The following is a 16,607-nucleotide window of genomic DNA, read 5'->3' on the forward strand; positions in this document are numbered from 1 at the left end:
TTTAATATAAATTAAAAAATATATAATAATAATTTTAAAAGAATAAAACATATATATATACACACATACATGCACATATAAACTTAGATTTAAAAAAATATATATATATATTTATTTATTTATCTATATATACACACAAATAAATATAATACCAAGGAAAATATATTAATACCAAATAATTAAATAGATCTGAAAGGGAGAGAAATAACATATATGCATACATACATGTGCACAAATACTCTACGTATAGACCAAGTGGCAACCTCTGGTCTAAAAATATGAGTCCAATGCGGAAGTGCTAAAAACTGCAGCTTCTCTAGTGTCTGCTTGAGGCTGGCTTCAGAAGGACCGGAAACCAGATACACACCAATTCAAAAAAGCCGATATTTACAGCAGAAATAAACTTGTTTACAGCCTGGTACAAAAGACGAGTGTAGTCTGGATAGCTCATTTCTCGATCGGCACAATTTTAAAAATTTTCTAACGCGGCAATTTTGAAGATATTGAGAATATGAGTCTTCCAATGAGAGGCACAGCTGGCTTGATTGACAGGCGGGAACACTGTAGCTGTTGGCTAGGAGGCTCAAAGTCTGCCTCTTTACATCACAATCGCTCGACAGCAGCAATATGACTGCCGCCAACGATTGGCCTCAAAACAGCGCTTCAGAAACAGATGGGTGACGTCACGGGTACTACGTCCATATTTAATACAGCCTATGGTATAGACACACATAAACAGGAAAATAAATTAATATATATAACACAAATGTAATATAAAGCTGTTGCATATGCAGATTGCCAGGAGGGCATGATTTCTTCTGTAGATCATTCATAAGCTTCTACCAGGTGCCTAAATATCATAGAAATCCACAATATAAGTCACACTGGTTTACAAGCCCGTACCTACAGACGAAGAATGTTGGATTGAGGGGGCTGAGAGCTGAGCTGCCATATGTCTGTTAGTATTTTTGATTGATCGTTTTTACATTTTTGACGAAAGGACGTTTTTTTTTTGTCTCCCTCACGTCTCTATCTAGCACAGAAGACGTTCACTTTAAACACCAGCAGCTCTAACTGTACTTTAAATTAAACAGCGTACAGATTTAGCTGCCTTTGTTGCTATTTCTGCTGTGTTACAGTTCTGCTCGGTCTATCCATAATTCAACATTTTTCACAAATCCCCTCTCAAGACAGTTTCATCACCCGGCCCTCGGGCTCGCTCGCACTCACAGACACATACACAGCCTCTGGACTCAACTGCTCGTCATCTCCAGGCAGTGCTCATGGATAGTCACTCATCCAGCCATGAATAGACACAACTACCACTGCTCACTTCCTGTCTTCGTGACTTGCATCATTTTTTTGTCTCCCCTCTCTCTTCCTGTCAGGGGGAAGTGCAGTGTGGCTTTGTTGAATGAGACCGAAGCCGTTCTTTCATACCTTGACAAAGAGGTGAGTCTATGAAAAGAAAACGTGAGGTGTCACCTCTTTTGTGTGAGCATGGTAAAGACTGCGTGTGTCACAGCAGGGCAAGGTTGGACTTTATTGCCTTTTTTCCCCCATTCTTCTCCTGTCTAAACAGAGAAAAGGTGAGAGTGGCAACAAACAATAACATTCAGTGTTGATCACGCTCTTCATTCATTAGTTTTTCTTAAAAATGTTAAAAATAAAGAGATTATTTTCAGCTCTTTTTAAATGATGGTGTGAGATTTATGAAGCTAAATAATTCAGATATTGGAAGAAGAAGAAGAAGAAAGTAATACATTTTCATGTATCAGAAAAAGGAGCCAGAGCTGTAAGGAAATTTGCTCCTTTTGTTTTTAACTTGCCACATAACATGCCAAAAAGGTCTGACTTTTATTTCTCTGCTCATTTCAAGTAAATCTCGAAGACAGTAGTAGATCTAAATGTTTCACAGAGAACTGAGATTGCCAGTTAATGCTTTTGTGTCGTCAAACATGGAGGCTTAACAAATTTCGTGTTTCCTTCAGGATACATTCTTCTACTCGCTGGTGTACGACCCAACACAGAAAACTCTCCTGGCAGACAAAGGAGAGATCAGAGTGGGACCTCGCTTTCAGGCAGACGTACCTGAGATGCTACAAGAAGGTTGGTGTCAGCTGAACTCGCTCTATATTAATGAATCACAGCTGCATCTCTCACCTCGTTATCAGCATGTGTTTGTGTCTGAATGGCCTCATGGGGTATACAGTGCAGGGAGGCTGTTGTTGTGTTAATGAGTGAGAGTGTACAAGCTTTGCTCTGATTAGGGCAATTATAACAGATTTTATTTTTTCCAAGTAGGTGTAAAATTAAAGTTAATATGTTTCTTATTGTTAACACACATGATTTATAATCATTGCGTCTAAAAAATAAACTCTTAGCTTAAATAATAAAATTGGATATGACCAGATTTCACATATCCTGTTCACACGTTGCTTTAAAGTCTTTCTAAATCTCCCCCTTGAGGTTGAAATATTAAACTCATTTAATATAATGCCTCATGTTAATACTCCAGAAAAAGCAGTTTTTTTTTTTAGCTTGAGCTGGGATTTTTTGTCTTGCTTATTAAGAAAAAATTAAAATCACAAATATTCTCCCACTTGACTTTTTTAAAACCAAGCAACAAATGTTAAAACCAATTTTTGCACTATTTTCGCATCACTAAAAACTAAAATTTTCACTTTCGTCATGTCAGAAGCACACTTTTCGCTTTTTAATGTTTTTGGTTTCTGAAACAAAATGTAACTTTTTTTTTGCCTTGGAAGCAAAATTTTCACTTTTTTTCATGTTTTTTATTGGAAGCGAAATTTTCACTTTTTTCATGTCTTAGTGTCAGAAGCAAAATTTTAAAAAATTTCACATTTTACAATCGGAGGCAAAATGTTCACTTTTTTCATGTTTTTTCTCTTGGGAAGAAAATTTTCACTTTTTTCACATTTTACATGTCAGAGGCAAAATATTCACTTTTTTCATGTTTTTTCTCTTGGGAAGAAAATTTTCACTTTTTTCACATTTTAATGTCAGAAGCAAAATTCTCAAGCAAAATTTTTAAAAATTTCACATTTTACATGTCGGAGGCAAAATTTTCACTTTTTTCACGTTTTTCCTCTTGGGAAGAAAATGTTCACTTTTTGCATGTTATTGTGTGTCAGAAGCAAAATTTTAACATTTTACATGTTTTTTGTGTCAGAGGCAAAATTTTCCCTTTTTTTGTGGTTTTTTTTCGCTTCGGAAGAAAAATTATAACATTTTTCACTTTTTCATGTTTCTTCATGTCGGAAGCAACATTTTAACATTTTCACATATTTTCTCGTTAGAAGTTTAATTGTCTTTTGGTTAAAAATGTAACAATCTGCTGAACTACTTCTTTTGGGAGCCAAGGAGCTGAAAGTACTGAAATCAGTTATACTCTGAAATATTTAAGACTCTCATCACAATAAAGAAGAGACCATCCACATTCTCTTCTGTCCATTACCATTATTACTTCCTTACAGCATACTGTGAGCAGAGTTTCAACTACTCGTTCTATCAGTGAAATGAATGCAGCAGATTCAGGCTAGATTAAGACATCATCAAAATCAGGAAAAAATATTCAGTTTTGGGATTTTTTAAGACAGTTTGAAGCTGCTATGCTGTGTAAAAGATGATTGTTCGACAGTGTGCATTCAACCATATTCATTAGCTTGATCCCTTAGGTCCAACTCACCACACCTGCTGTCTGTCCCACAGACAAGCTTGAATACTCAAGGCGATTGTGCTTTTGAGGCATTAGCACCAAATCTTCAAGACTGCTAGGGCTGCACAATTACCTGAGTTTATACCACAATAACAATATGTGGTTGATTTAAAATATTGTCAAGATATGCATTATTCTATTTAATTTACTTTAGATTGTATATTATGTTCTCTACATTCACTCTCATGCTGATATTAATTGTTTTTGACATACAGAAATCTGCTCAACTTGCATCTTTTTAGTTCTCTTCTCCAACCGAAAACACACTCATCTCTCACACATCGGCTTCTCCTGCCCTGCCTCATTTAACATTTTTTTACCTGTATGTGACATTATTCATTAGCAGTACATTTTATAAACTTATCAAGATGACACAATCCGCGGCTCAAACATTTTCACATGCGATGCCATTTTGACAATATGTGATCTGCATGTTGCTGAAGTTTAGTGTAAATGACAAATCGCATTTCACAAAACAGAGGTCAGAAAAGCATCTGCAGCAAAACAGTGAGAGCAGGATGATCAGGTGTGTGTTAGTGCGGAGTGAGAGCAGAGTGAGCATGAGAGCAAAGCTGCATCGTTAACGAGTGTTAACGAGCTTGAGTGTTAACGAGCTAACAGGTGCTTGGAAGTGAGTAGCCGAGAGCTTTGTATCATTGTCAAATATAAACATGAAGTCAAAGCTTCAGGCTGTTTTAGAAACTGCCTACTATACTAGCAGTACGTACTGATTTGGCCAAAATTCTCTATGTAGTATGTGAACAAGAGCAAAATCTGCAGTATGCCAAAACTACCTGGATGTCGTACTGATTTGGGAAAATTTCCCAGTATGCATTTGACCAGTCTCCCTCAAGTGCTGTTTCCCACAATGCACAGCGCTAAGGTTACACATTGTCTTTTTTCTTCTTTTTTTGATGGAGGCGCTCAGTTATTAGATGCTGTGTAAATTATTAAATTCCATATAAACCCACTTCTTAACTTTTTAAATAATAAGTGGATGCTAAAGAAGCAGTTTCGCTATCAGCTTGGCTATTGCTTTCCGAAAACTGGAAATCCAGTTACTCCTGACCCAGTGTGCTGCAGAACAGATCCAACAGAACATTCATACTACAAACTACCTTCAAATTCAATATGTAGTATGTTGTACGTACTGCATGCTAGATTCATAGGTAATATGAATATATCCACATTTGAAAGATGAAAACCAAAAGGCTGTATGATAGGTTGCATGTATAACTGCACTGTGATAAAATGTATGCAAGTTCAGGTAATTTACTTTTTTTAAAATATATTTTTATTGATTTTACATGGACATACATTCATAAGAATCGAGGATAAGATGTTGAATATATACACCAATATAATGTAGTCAAAATTAGACTAGAAAGGAACATCAAGGGTGCTGGTGGAACGTACCAGGCACCACTAAACCAACAACAGAAACCTCCAGTTGCACACATAGGTGAAGTGTTGCCAGTCAAAGTATTTTAACAGTGTACCAAATCTGCTGGATGTTAATCAGTCCAACTGCAGGCCATCAAGATCCTTGACAAAGTTCATAAAACCATCCCAAGTGCTATGGAAGTTCTGGAGGGCGCCATTTACACTGTATCGGATCTTTTCCAACTGAAGACTAGACATAATATTACGGATGAGATGAGTGTGGGTGGGTGGGTGGAGCAGCTTTCTTCCAGTTCAGCAATATCAACCGCTGTGCTAATAGGGAAGAGAACGCAAGAGCTTTTCTCTGTTTGGTAGTTGTGGTTATGTTTGCTGGGGGTACACCAAAGATAGCAGTGAGGGGGCAGAGGGGAATATTTTTCTTTAATATTTTAGAGAACAAATTAAAGAAGGAGGACCAAAATTGATCTAGTTCTGAGCATCCCCAAAACATGTGGTAAAGGGTTGCAGGCACTATTTTGCATCGATAGCAGTGAGGGTCTATGTTAGGGTACAGTTTAGCCAGAGCAGAGTTGCAGTAATGAAGACGATGCAGGACTTTGAACTGGATCAGATTGTGACGCGCACATATAGATGAAGAGTGTACATTTTTAAGGGCTGTGTCCCAAACATCATCCCCAATGCCGAAACCAAGCTCCCCTTCCCAGCGTTGTTTAATGACATCTAGAGACGGGGAATTAATGGAAATACTATATTCATATATTTTAGCAATCCTCCTTCTTTGAGATTTTAGACACAGGTAATTTACTTTTTAATACCACACTGTGGAAGTACTGTTCATCTGTGTTATCATCAAAATTAAGTCTAAGTTATTTTAAAAGAATATAATAGAATAGAATATATCTTTATTGTCATTGAACACCGTACAACGAAATTGAGGTGCAACCCCTTTCAGAGTAAAAGAAAATAAAAAATCATAAAAACCATACAAACAGTAAACAAACATAAATAAATAAAAATAAATAAAAACATGAGACACATCCAGCATTCAACAAGCAGGCATTCAGTGAACAGGAAGATTGCACAGTCCCATTGTATATTGCATTACTTGGCATTTAGTGCACTTATTGCTCTGGGTATAACTTCGTTACTATGTGATACTGAACATTTTGGCTGGTGTAGGCTGGAAATGCAGATTTTTCATCTCTGTTTAGCCCTAAGCAATGAGCAAGACACAATATTTATGTTTGTAAAATAAGAAATAAACTATAAAACTTTAAATAGATAACAATCTGTAGAAATAATAGATCATTGTGATGGATAATTGTGATATCAATATTGATCGAAATAATTGTGATTATTATTTTGTCTATAACTGTGCAGCCCTACTGTCTGTCTACAGCTTTACCTTCTTCTGACTCTCAACTCAACTTTATTCATAAAGCACTTTAAAAACGACCACAGCCGAAACAGAGTGCTGTACATAAATAGAAAAACAACGCAGGCATAAAACAATTAAAACACTGGATAATAAAACAATATAACAATAGAAACAGTAAATAAAAACAAGCCATAAAACACTAAAACAGGAGCAGAGTCTCATGCAGGGTTGAAAGCCAAGGCATAAAAATGGGTTTTAAGACTAGTTTTAAAAATGGACAGTGAGGAGGCTTGTCTAATGTGGGGGGGAAGCTGATTCCATAATTTAGGAGCAGCAACAGAAAAAGCTCTATCCCCTCTGAGCTTCCATTTTGACCTCGGTACCTCCAGGAGCAGCGGATCAGCTGACCTGAGGCACGAGCAGGAGCGTAGGGGTGAAGGAGCTCTCATAGAACAGCTTCAAACATATCTGATTAAACTGTCCTCTAGTCATGCTTTAGTCTTCAAGGAGTCTGCTATGTCTTAGTGAGCATGCCTTTTATTAATTCATTTATTTTCAGTATATTGTGTCCTCATGATGTAACGTACTTTGTGGCTTTGACCTGTGAAGAAGTGATCTATAAATGAAGCTCACTGACGTACTTACTTTGTCTTTGCGTGCTCTGCAGGTGAAGCAGATGACAGGGACCAGTCCAAGCTAGAAGAGAAGCTATGGGATCCAGAGTGTCCCCTCACCAACAAACAGATAGACCAATTCCTAGTGGTGGCACGGTAAGGCCTTCATAATCTCACTGATGCACACTTTTGCTTCAGTCTGTGAAAATATTAGAGGAATGGAAATTTGGTCCAATATTTGACCATTTTTCTTCAGCCTGTTCTGTGCACTTGGGACCCTTAAGGCCTAGAGCTTTTTTCTGTAATCCTGCACCAAAAACAGAGAGAATAATGCACACTGGTACGTTTGCAGGTTGTCTTCAGAGAATTATTTTAATGCTTTTATATTTGATGAGATAAACATGATTTAATCTGTTTATTTAGTTGCATTAAAAATTAATAACTCAAATGTGAAAGTGAAAAATAGTTTGTTGTTAATTATTATAGGCTCATTAGAGTTTGCCCTGCCTTTATTCTTTATGCCTTATTGCTGCAAGCATATTCAGAGCTGTGTGTTGACGTCTGGTTATTTTTCTGTAATAAACAACGAGCCCCTCTGACAAAGATGAATAACACTGCAGGAATAAACCGACATTCTTTAATATATACTCTGTTGGTTTGTGCGTGCTCATTTCAGGGCGGTGGGGACCTTTGCTCGAGCGTTGGATTGCAGCAGTTCAGTCAGACAGCCGAGCTTACACATGAGTGCAGCTGCAGCCTCACGAGATATCACACTGGTGGGTTGGACACACATAAGTCTACACAGCCGTACACCCGGTCGTGACTCCAGTGACGGATTGTAAACCACCGCTCTGTGTCCATTCTGTTTGCAGTTCCATGCGATGGACACGCTTCATCGTCACAACTACGACCTGTCCAGTGCGCTGAGCATACTCGTCCCCGCGGGAGGGCCGGTGCTCTGCAGGGACGAGATGGAGGAGTGGAGTGCCTCGGAGGCCGCCATGTTTGAAGAGGCACTAGAGAAATACGGGAAAGACTTCAATGACATCCGACAAGACTTTGTAAGTGTGTGCTCAGAGATTTGATTGTGTAGTCACTCGACCCCTTATCTGCAACAACCAGGTTGTTCCTCTAAGCTCTTTTTACAAATCAAGTCTGCATCAGCACCGAAACAAACACCTTTGAGCCTTTATATTGAACCAGCACTGATGTAATCCTCGTGTCTCAGTGTGTGATTTCACATTTTGTTACATGAGGGGCATCACGTGTAGACTAACGGCAGGAGTTTCCAGGAATGTGTCAATACATTGCATTCCGGTTAGAAATGAATACAAATGAGGGACAATCCAATCAATGAGGCCACCAAATGTTGCAATTCTCACCTCATTGCAGAATTTAAAAATGGCGCCAGGCTAGGGGTGGGAATTGATACGATTTTATCAATGTCAATGCCATTGTCGATTCCGCTTATCAATCCAATTCCTTATTGGATTGATCAATTCTCCTAACGATTCCTAAGTATTTTTTTGAGGGGGAAAAAAGTAGTTCTACACAGTCTTCCGCACCAAAAGGAACGATTTTATTTTTTCCAAAATTATGTCTGCACAAGACTGAACATGAACATATTCAACTTGAACATATCGAACAATAGGTTAACCTCATTCTCGGCCACGTGAGTCCAGACGTGGCCCTTCGAGCCTGGATGAAAATACTTTGAATTTGAGGAGGAAAAACGCTTTTCCTCCGGGGGTCATCACGGAGGTATTTTACCCGCTCTCGGTGCCTCATTCTCGGCCGCGTCAGTCCGGACGTGGCCCCTCGAGCCTGGAGGAAAATACTTTGAATTTGGAGAGGAAAAACGATTTTCCTCCGGGGGTCATCGCGGAGGTATTTGATAATAGAGCCATGTTTTAGACCGCTTCTTCCTCTCCATGTTTCCTCGTTGTTGAAGGAGTTCTGCGCCTCAGAGTGTGTGACGTAATGCAACGTACCGCAACGTGACGTCGTGCTGGAGAATGAATCGTTAAGAAGAATCGATAACATTTGAGGTGTACAATTCTGATGGAATTGATCAATTGGAACCTGTTCTAAGTCGGACCCGGTTTTCGATTCCCACCCCTACGCCGGGCTGAGAAGCTCAAGGCCCTGAAAACATATTGTGTGGGTGATGCCGGATGCAGATCTGAAGCCCTCTCGCCCACACGTGTGCAAGGGTTGAGTGTATCGTTACATCCCTTTGAGTTTCACACACACACACGCACACACACAATCACTGTTCCGTCCTTCAGCTGTTCTGTAATCATCCCGTCTCGCTCCTGTTGCACCTCTGTTGTGACCCAAGCTGGGATGACCATCAGGCCTCTGTGACATATACATTGAAGATGAGATGTTACAGCCGCGTAAGAGTCGTGCTTTGAACCGGCAGAAGAAAGAGTCTATAATTAAATTTGCTGTATGAGCGTAAAATTCTTCCGCTTTGTAGTCTTCAAAAGTGTGTTCAGGGTTAGTCATTTTATTCTTAACCCTTCGCAGTGATCAGGTTAAGTTCATAAACTGTCTTGAATTACGTCATTATATATTATGTCATTGGAGAGATTAAGGCCTTCAAGTATGTTTGAATTATTCCCCAGCTTGATTCTCTTGACCGTTTTCTGCTGAAAAATAACTCACCACTTGTGATAAACAGGAGCAGGGACTCCACCGTTTACACAGATATCTATCTGCTTCAGTTATTACCCGCTTTGCTGGCTTTATAGTGAAACACCAAAGCTCCACTGTACAGTTTGCACCTTTTATACAGGATGCCAGAATGGTAACGATCTGGACGTGAAGATTTTTACAGCTGCCTTTCGAGCCTTCATTAGGTAACTATTTGGTCCTGTTGAACTTTACTTTACTTTACCCCCCTGCTTCTCCCTAATCTGTACAGTAAAGCAGGATATGGGTGTACACGGTGGCACCAGGTGCTCATGAATACTTATTAAATGTGTGAATCACTGTGTGTGTGTTCGTGCGTGTGTGTGTGTTTTCTCAGAATCAGATCAGGCAAAGCCGGTAGCTTTCAGCCTCTGTGGTCACGATGCCGCTCACTCATGAATAAACATGAAGGCTTTTCGCACCCAGATGGCAAGAACACGAGATATTAATATCATTAATTTGCGCTCTCTCTCTCTCTCCCCCCCCTCTCTCTCTCTGTCTCTCTGTCTTGGTCTCCCTCTCCACACCTCTTATTCTCTCCTCCCACTTCTCATTCACCCCTGTTGTGAAGCTGCCATGGAAGTCCCTGACAAGCATCATAGAGTACTACTACATGTGGAAGACCACAGACAGATATGTGCAACAGGTGAGATGATTCAGGATGTCAAATTGAATTATGATGCTAATTTTTAAGGAGGTTTCTGTGAGGACAAAGGGGTTCCCAAACTTTGCCATGCTCACCTGATGGTCAGCTGTCGTATGTAATATCTATTTTAACAATAATCGTAACAGTGAACATGTAGTAGTAGTAGTATTTTTCTTTCATTATTATTCAATGTCTTTCCTTTGTTATAAACAGTCTTTGTAATTCCATCATATCAATATTTAATAGTAACAGTAATCGGTGAACAAGCGACTCTTGATTTTTATTTGTGTTCGCTGTTTACATTTATATACTTAATAACATTATTTTAGAACTCAGCATCCAGAGGAACCTACGAGACAAGGGAGCTCAGGGACTCTACGAGTGATCTAGCATTAATAACTTTAATGAGGCATGAAGATTTAAAGATAGTGACATGACGATAGATAACAGAGAGAGAGAGAAAGAAAGACAGGAGCTCCGTGTTCCAGTTCCCCTGGCAGTCTAAGCCTATAGCAGCATAACTAAGAGCTGGTCCAAGCCTGAGCCAGCTCTAAGAGAAGTTTGAAGCTTACTCTTAAAAGTAGAGAAGGTGTCTGCCTCCTGGACCCTGACTGGTAGATGATTCCAAAGGAGAGGTGCCTGATAGCTGAAGGCTCTACCTCCCATACTACTTTTAAAGACTTTAGGGTACTATGAGCTTTTTAGGATGTGACAGTGCCTGACCATTAAAAGCATTGTAGGCTGTATTGCTTTTTTTTTTATGAGAGCCAGTGTAGAGAAGTTGACACAGGAGAGATGTGCTCTCTTGTCCTAGCTCTAGTCAGTACTCCAGCTGCAGCTTTTGGACCAGCTGAAGAGTTTTTAGAGAGTAATAAGGGCAGCCTGATAAATGGGAGTTACAGTAATCCAACCTGGAGGTAACAGATGCATGGACTAGTTTTTCTGCATAATTTTGAGACAGGATGTGTCTTATCCTTGCGATATTGCAAATTTAAACACTTGGTTTTGTTTCCAGCGGTCTATATAGCTTAGAATATTTCTGGAGTTTTTCATCTGCACACTTTCTTTCACACTGAATCAGCCAGTGCACAGCCAACTGTCCCTCCAGTGATTTAGCCCTGCAGTAAAAGTAAAAACCCGAAAGGTTAGAAGACTGTGAGAGACGGATTATTAAAAAAGAACATTCAAAATGACGCTATAAAAAAGTTGGATAAGTTCCATAAAGTTATTTAATACCATTTTCATTAGATCCCTTCAATCATAGTAATTTAAGCAGGGTTTCTGTCATCAGGGTTACTTTGTAGGTCTAAGAAAGCTCCCTCCCTTCAGAGTAAACCCTGCACACTACTCCTCTCAGCTTCACCGTTTATTAGAAAAGGCACTATGTTTTAATCCCTCTGTGCTCTCCTCATGTTGATAAAAGAGAAACATGCATCTTATGTAATCCAGCTGTTTTGATCATCAGTGGAAGGTGACTAAAACACATCACTTGTAAAAAAAAAGAAAACATGGTGGAAAAACCACCTTTTAAATCCTCCGGCATATTTCATGATCATCTTTGATTGGCAGGCTGGAAGAGAGCTGAGGAATTACATGATTTTGAAAGGTGCCAAACTGTCTGACAGGATTTTGTTTTCATGAAAGACAGACATCTGCAGACTTGTTTAGTTATTAATGAATGAATCTGTATTGTTTTCCCTCCGAGCAGAAGAGACTGAAGGCAGCAGAGGCAGAGAGCAAACTGAAGCAAGTTTACATCCCCACATAGTAAGTCCCTCCCTCTCACATCGGTGTCCGCTCCAGAGAAAGAAGCTGCACTCACTCTGTTTCTTAATTCCATTTTCTCTCCTTTCTGACAGTAACAAACCCAACCCCAACCAGATCTCTATGACCAATGGCAAGATGGCCACAGTGAACGGAGCGGGCCCCGGGGCCTTCCATGCTGCAGGCGGGGGCAGAGCCTGCGAGAGCTGCTACAGTGAGTTTTGTTCGTGTGTGTGTGTGTGTGTGAGAGAGAGAGAGAGAGAAGGAGTGTGTGTATCAGCAAACAAAGTGTGAAATTAAATCACAAGGACGGTGAACATGGGTCAGTTAGAAATAAAAGGGAAACCAGTGAGCCAGACGGCGACTCTTCAATATCAAGTTGTTTTTCTTTTACTCTTGAGGATTTGAGGAGATGCTTTTATCAGTTTTCCCCATCAGTGCTTATTTAGCCTGCCAGCCATGACTAATCCACTGATCGATACCTCCTTTTGGTATTGATTCTACTTATCAGCCCCCTCAAATAAAGTCTGAATGCTCTGCTTCAGATAAGACGCTCTATGAGTTCTGTTCTATCGGTTCTGTTGTTGGATGAGGTGCATTTCGACCAAGAGATCCGGGTCTTTTAGCCCCCAGAACTACTTAACCCTGAACTAAAAGGTTCTGTGCTCCTGTTGTTGTCTGCGATTCGATTGCGGGTAGATTGTGCAAATCAGGCCAGTGAGGAATGGAGGTAAAAAAAAGGTAGATGCACTACACCACCAGACCAGTAGAGGGCAGTAAAACAAAGACAAATGCCATTTATCACAGATGACACCATAGAAGCAGAAGGACAGGCAGGTATCATTATGAGCAACACAACAGTTAGCATGTTAGCATGGAAGAGACCCAGCTGGTGCTGTTTTAGATGGTGCTATATTTCATCACAGATGGATTCACTGAATCAACACGTGAGAGGAGATAAATGCAAGTAGTAAAGACGTTTCAAGGCGGCTTTAAATTTGCTTTTAACTCAAAAAGCCATGGCAGAGATCGCTGGTGTTTTGGTTTAAACAACTACCCTGTTAACTGCCGACTTTCAGCCGGATGCATCCCTCATAAACGTCTTTAGATGATCATTAAATATCTGATGAGGATATTGAATCTTAAAACTCCCTCTGTGTTTCAACAGCTGTGTTAACTCCACAAACACCGTTACATTCAGCTGGAGGTCTCCAGTTTACAGGGTCACTTTTAAAACTGTAACACCCAGAGAGACGCATTCACGGTGGGGTTTAGAGAAGACTACTGTTACATGCTGCCTGATCAAGTGAATCACAGCTTCTTCTTTTGAGAAGTACACACACATACAAAAAAGATAGAACAAATGAAAGAAAGAGAAATCAAGTAAATCACACGTGTGTGATGTTATTGTGGACGACGGGCGGAATAAAAACGCTGCAGTTAATCTACCACTCAGCATTTCAGGCCTTATACCCCAAAAAATCCCCGGGGCTTTTTGAAAAGTACTACCCCCCTAACAGGGGCTTTTTAGGGGGGAGATTATCTACCCCTGAACTAAATTTAGACCCTGGGTCCACCGGTCGAAACGCACGTAGTTCTGGGGTAAAGTTCCTCTGGTCCAAAAACGCCGATAGATGCAATTGGAGATGCAACAAACAGGAAGTCAAACCTGCGACCAGTGTCATTAGGGTGAAGCTTCTGCACATGAGGCTCCAGCTCTGTCAACTGAGCTAAAACAAAACATTTCATTTCTGATAACACAGAAGAGGGGTGCTGGTTTAGCTTAGCGGCTAATTGCATGCCCTATGCAAAGAGGTGATTGTCCTCACAGCAGGCAGTCTAGGTTCAAGTTTAGATTGTTTTTATTTGCAGCTTTGGGGAGGGACTCAAAGCTTGGAACAGGATTTTGAAAGGAAGCTGAAGTAAAATCCGACGTGGACCCAGCCGCTGCTTTGTTCTCTCAGTGTCCTTTATCCTGCTCCACCAAAACATCTGTGCATGCAAAGTCTCTCCGGCTCTCCAGACGTCTTAGAGACTTAATGCACTTATTCCAGCAGTCAGCTGTTAGCATGCTCTCTGACTCCGCCTAATTGAACGCTGATGAAATCATTAATGGAGAAAGGCTTGAAGCAGTGTGTGTGAGAAATCAATACGCTAAGTGTCTTCAGACCAAGTTTTCCCCCTCCAGTGCTTCTCATACATTAATGCGTTTCGTGCTTTAACAGCCATGCAGTCAGCCCAGTGGTACTCATGGGGGCCACCAAACATGCAGTGCCGCCTGTGCGTCTCCTGCTGGATGTACTGGAAGAAGTACGGAGGCCTGAAGATGCCAAGCAGAGCGGAGGCCCCAGAGGAGAGGACCTCCCCGAGTCCAGCAAGCACTGTAAGTTTAGTCACAGCCCACCACACAGGTGGGTCATGTTTAAAATAACTTAAAGTTAAGGGGCGGAACGCTGGAGTAAGATTCCATGTGTGTTTGAGAAGTATAAATGTGCTTAGATTTTGCTGGTTCAATGCAAAGCACAAGGTCAAACGCCACATAAATACAACTGAATAAGTTTCCTCACTTCAACACATAGTCTGACATTTGTAAGAGCAAGAGTGGTTTAAGCAGCATAAGTATCAGCATTACTTCTGTATTCAGTGTCCTCCTCTCTGCCCCCTTCCCTCTTTCCTCCCCCAGGAGCCTCGCTCGCGGAGTCACGGCCCCCGCCAGTCCAACCACATGGTGCCGATGAGAAACAGCGGCAGCCCCAAGTCCTCCATGAAGACCAAGCAGGCCTTCCTGCTGCAGGCCACCCGCCTCACCAAGCTGGCCCGGCACATGTGCCGTGACATCGTCAAGCTGCGCCGTGCCGCACGCCGGCCCTTTGTGCCCATTAACTGTGGGGCCATAAAGGCAGAGTGTAAGAGCTCTTTAAATTCCTCCTAACTGCTGTCACACGGACACACACACACACAAACACTCACACAACGTACACACACACACTCACCATCCCTCCTCACACTGACTGCCCCCACCATCAACCCCCCCATCTCTGCCCGTCTCTGCCCCGCCCCCCCCTCCTCCGTCTGTCTCTCTTTCTGTTTTTATTATTATTGTTATTATTATTATTTTGGTTTTTGTATTCTCCCACCCCCTGTTTCCAATAAAGACTGCCTGTCCTCATAACTATGAGTTTTGATCATCTTTTCATTCGTGTTTTTTTATTTTTTTACCCTCTTTCCTGTTATGGTTCTCTGTCACTGTGAAGTGAAAGCCATTGTTAATAATTACACACAAAGATTTATTGGTTAAATAGGGCTATTGAACACTTTGCACACACACATACGAGCACGCACACATAATCACTAGTTCTGCTCCTGTCATTAACAAGTAGACTGTAATAGAATCAAATAGAAATCATATTCCAGTCTGAGCCGTATATTTGCTGAAGATAGATCTAGAGAGAATGTATTTTACTAAGAGAAGCTCTATTTTGCACAGGCGGGCTCAGTCTGTGCTGTCATGTGCCTCACATATGAATGTTTATTGTAAATACTGAACCTCAGCTGAAGTTTGTTCATCATTTTTTTTTACCCCGTTTGCACTCATTTTCCTTCCCATGTGTTGTTGATCATCGTTTTTGTGAGCGTCTTGGACAATATGTATTTTTGGTTGATACAAAGCTTTAGACTGATGAAACTTGAAAGAAGAGAAGCTGTAGGAAGGACTAAATTTGTTTGGTACAAAGAAAGAAAAAAAAAACTTGCTGCTCTTGACTTCTTTGCTTGCTGGCTGCACCTCTGGTTAGATCAGGCTTTACACATAAAGAGTCACCAACTGAACCATGTCTTCTTGGCTGCTCCTTCTCCATGCCCTCCATTCAGCTGTTCTCCCGTGTTCATGCAATATTCATATGAATCCATCATGTGGCCTGTTCTCTCTCATAAATCCTCCTGCAGACTGGATTTGCCATTCAGAATCATTTCTTTCCCCCCTCTCCACTCTGCTTTCATTTTTCTAACAACTGTTGCAATATTCTCATCTCATCTTCTACCTCCTCTTTTATTTGTTTTTCTTTTTGCTCTTTTCTTTCATCACTGTGTGAATGTGTGAGTAGACCTCCAATAAAGTCACACCTGAAAGCATCTCTTCTGAGTCCTTGTGCTTCATGTGTCCCGTGTTATCTGTCCATCAGCTCCACCACACTCCAAAGAGGGACCATAAAGGCACCCCCACCCCCCACCCCTCACCCCCACTGTGCCCAAGCATGGACTCAAACTCCAGTGCCTGCTGTCATAATACCTTCATTTTTAATGTGTGTTTTTGAAGTATTTTTTTGTTTGCGTGTGCATGTCAGCATGTACTTTTCTCTGAATGTG

At 40.8% G+C, this 16,607-nt stretch overlaps 1 protein-coding gene across 1 annotated transcript in view; it reads left to right on the forward strand.

Moving 5' to 3' along the window:
* mta3 (metastasis associated 1 family, member 3) overlaps positions 1 to 15,420 on the forward strand; it is a 37,108-nt gene extending 21,688 nt beyond the window's left edge. Inside the window, exons 5-14 of the mRNA XM_034707994.1 lie at positions 1,389 to 1,452; positions 1,992 to 2,109; positions 7,189 to 7,291; positions 7,812 to 7,911; positions 8,008 to 8,196; positions 10,404 to 10,478; positions 12,187 to 12,245; positions 12,338 to 12,456; positions 14,468 to 14,625; positions 14,926 to 15,420. Coding sequence (XP_034563885.1) covers positions 1,389 to 1,452; positions 1,992 to 2,109; positions 7,189 to 7,291; positions 7,812 to 7,911; positions 8,008 to 8,196; positions 10,404 to 10,478; positions 12,187 to 12,245; positions 12,338 to 12,456; positions 14,468 to 14,625; positions 14,926 to 15,174 — 1,234 coding nt within the window. The 3' untranslated portion in view covers positions 15,175 to 15,420. The remainder of the gene's footprint in view (positions 1 to 1,388; positions 1,453 to 1,991; positions 2,110 to 7,188; positions 7,292 to 7,811; positions 7,912 to 8,007; positions 8,197 to 10,403; positions 10,479 to 12,186; positions 12,246 to 12,337; positions 12,457 to 14,467; positions 14,626 to 14,925) is intronic.
* The last annotated feature ends 1,187 nt before the right edge of the window (positions 15,421 to 16,607 follow it).

This window comes from Notolabrus celidotus, chromosome 18 (genome assembly GCF_009762535.1).
Source record: "Notolabrus celidotus isolate fNotCel1 chromosome 18, fNotCel1.pri, whole genome shotgun sequence".
Taxonomy (NCBI): domain Eukaryota; kingdom Metazoa; phylum Chordata; class Actinopteri; order Labriformes; family Labridae; genus Notolabrus; species Notolabrus celidotus.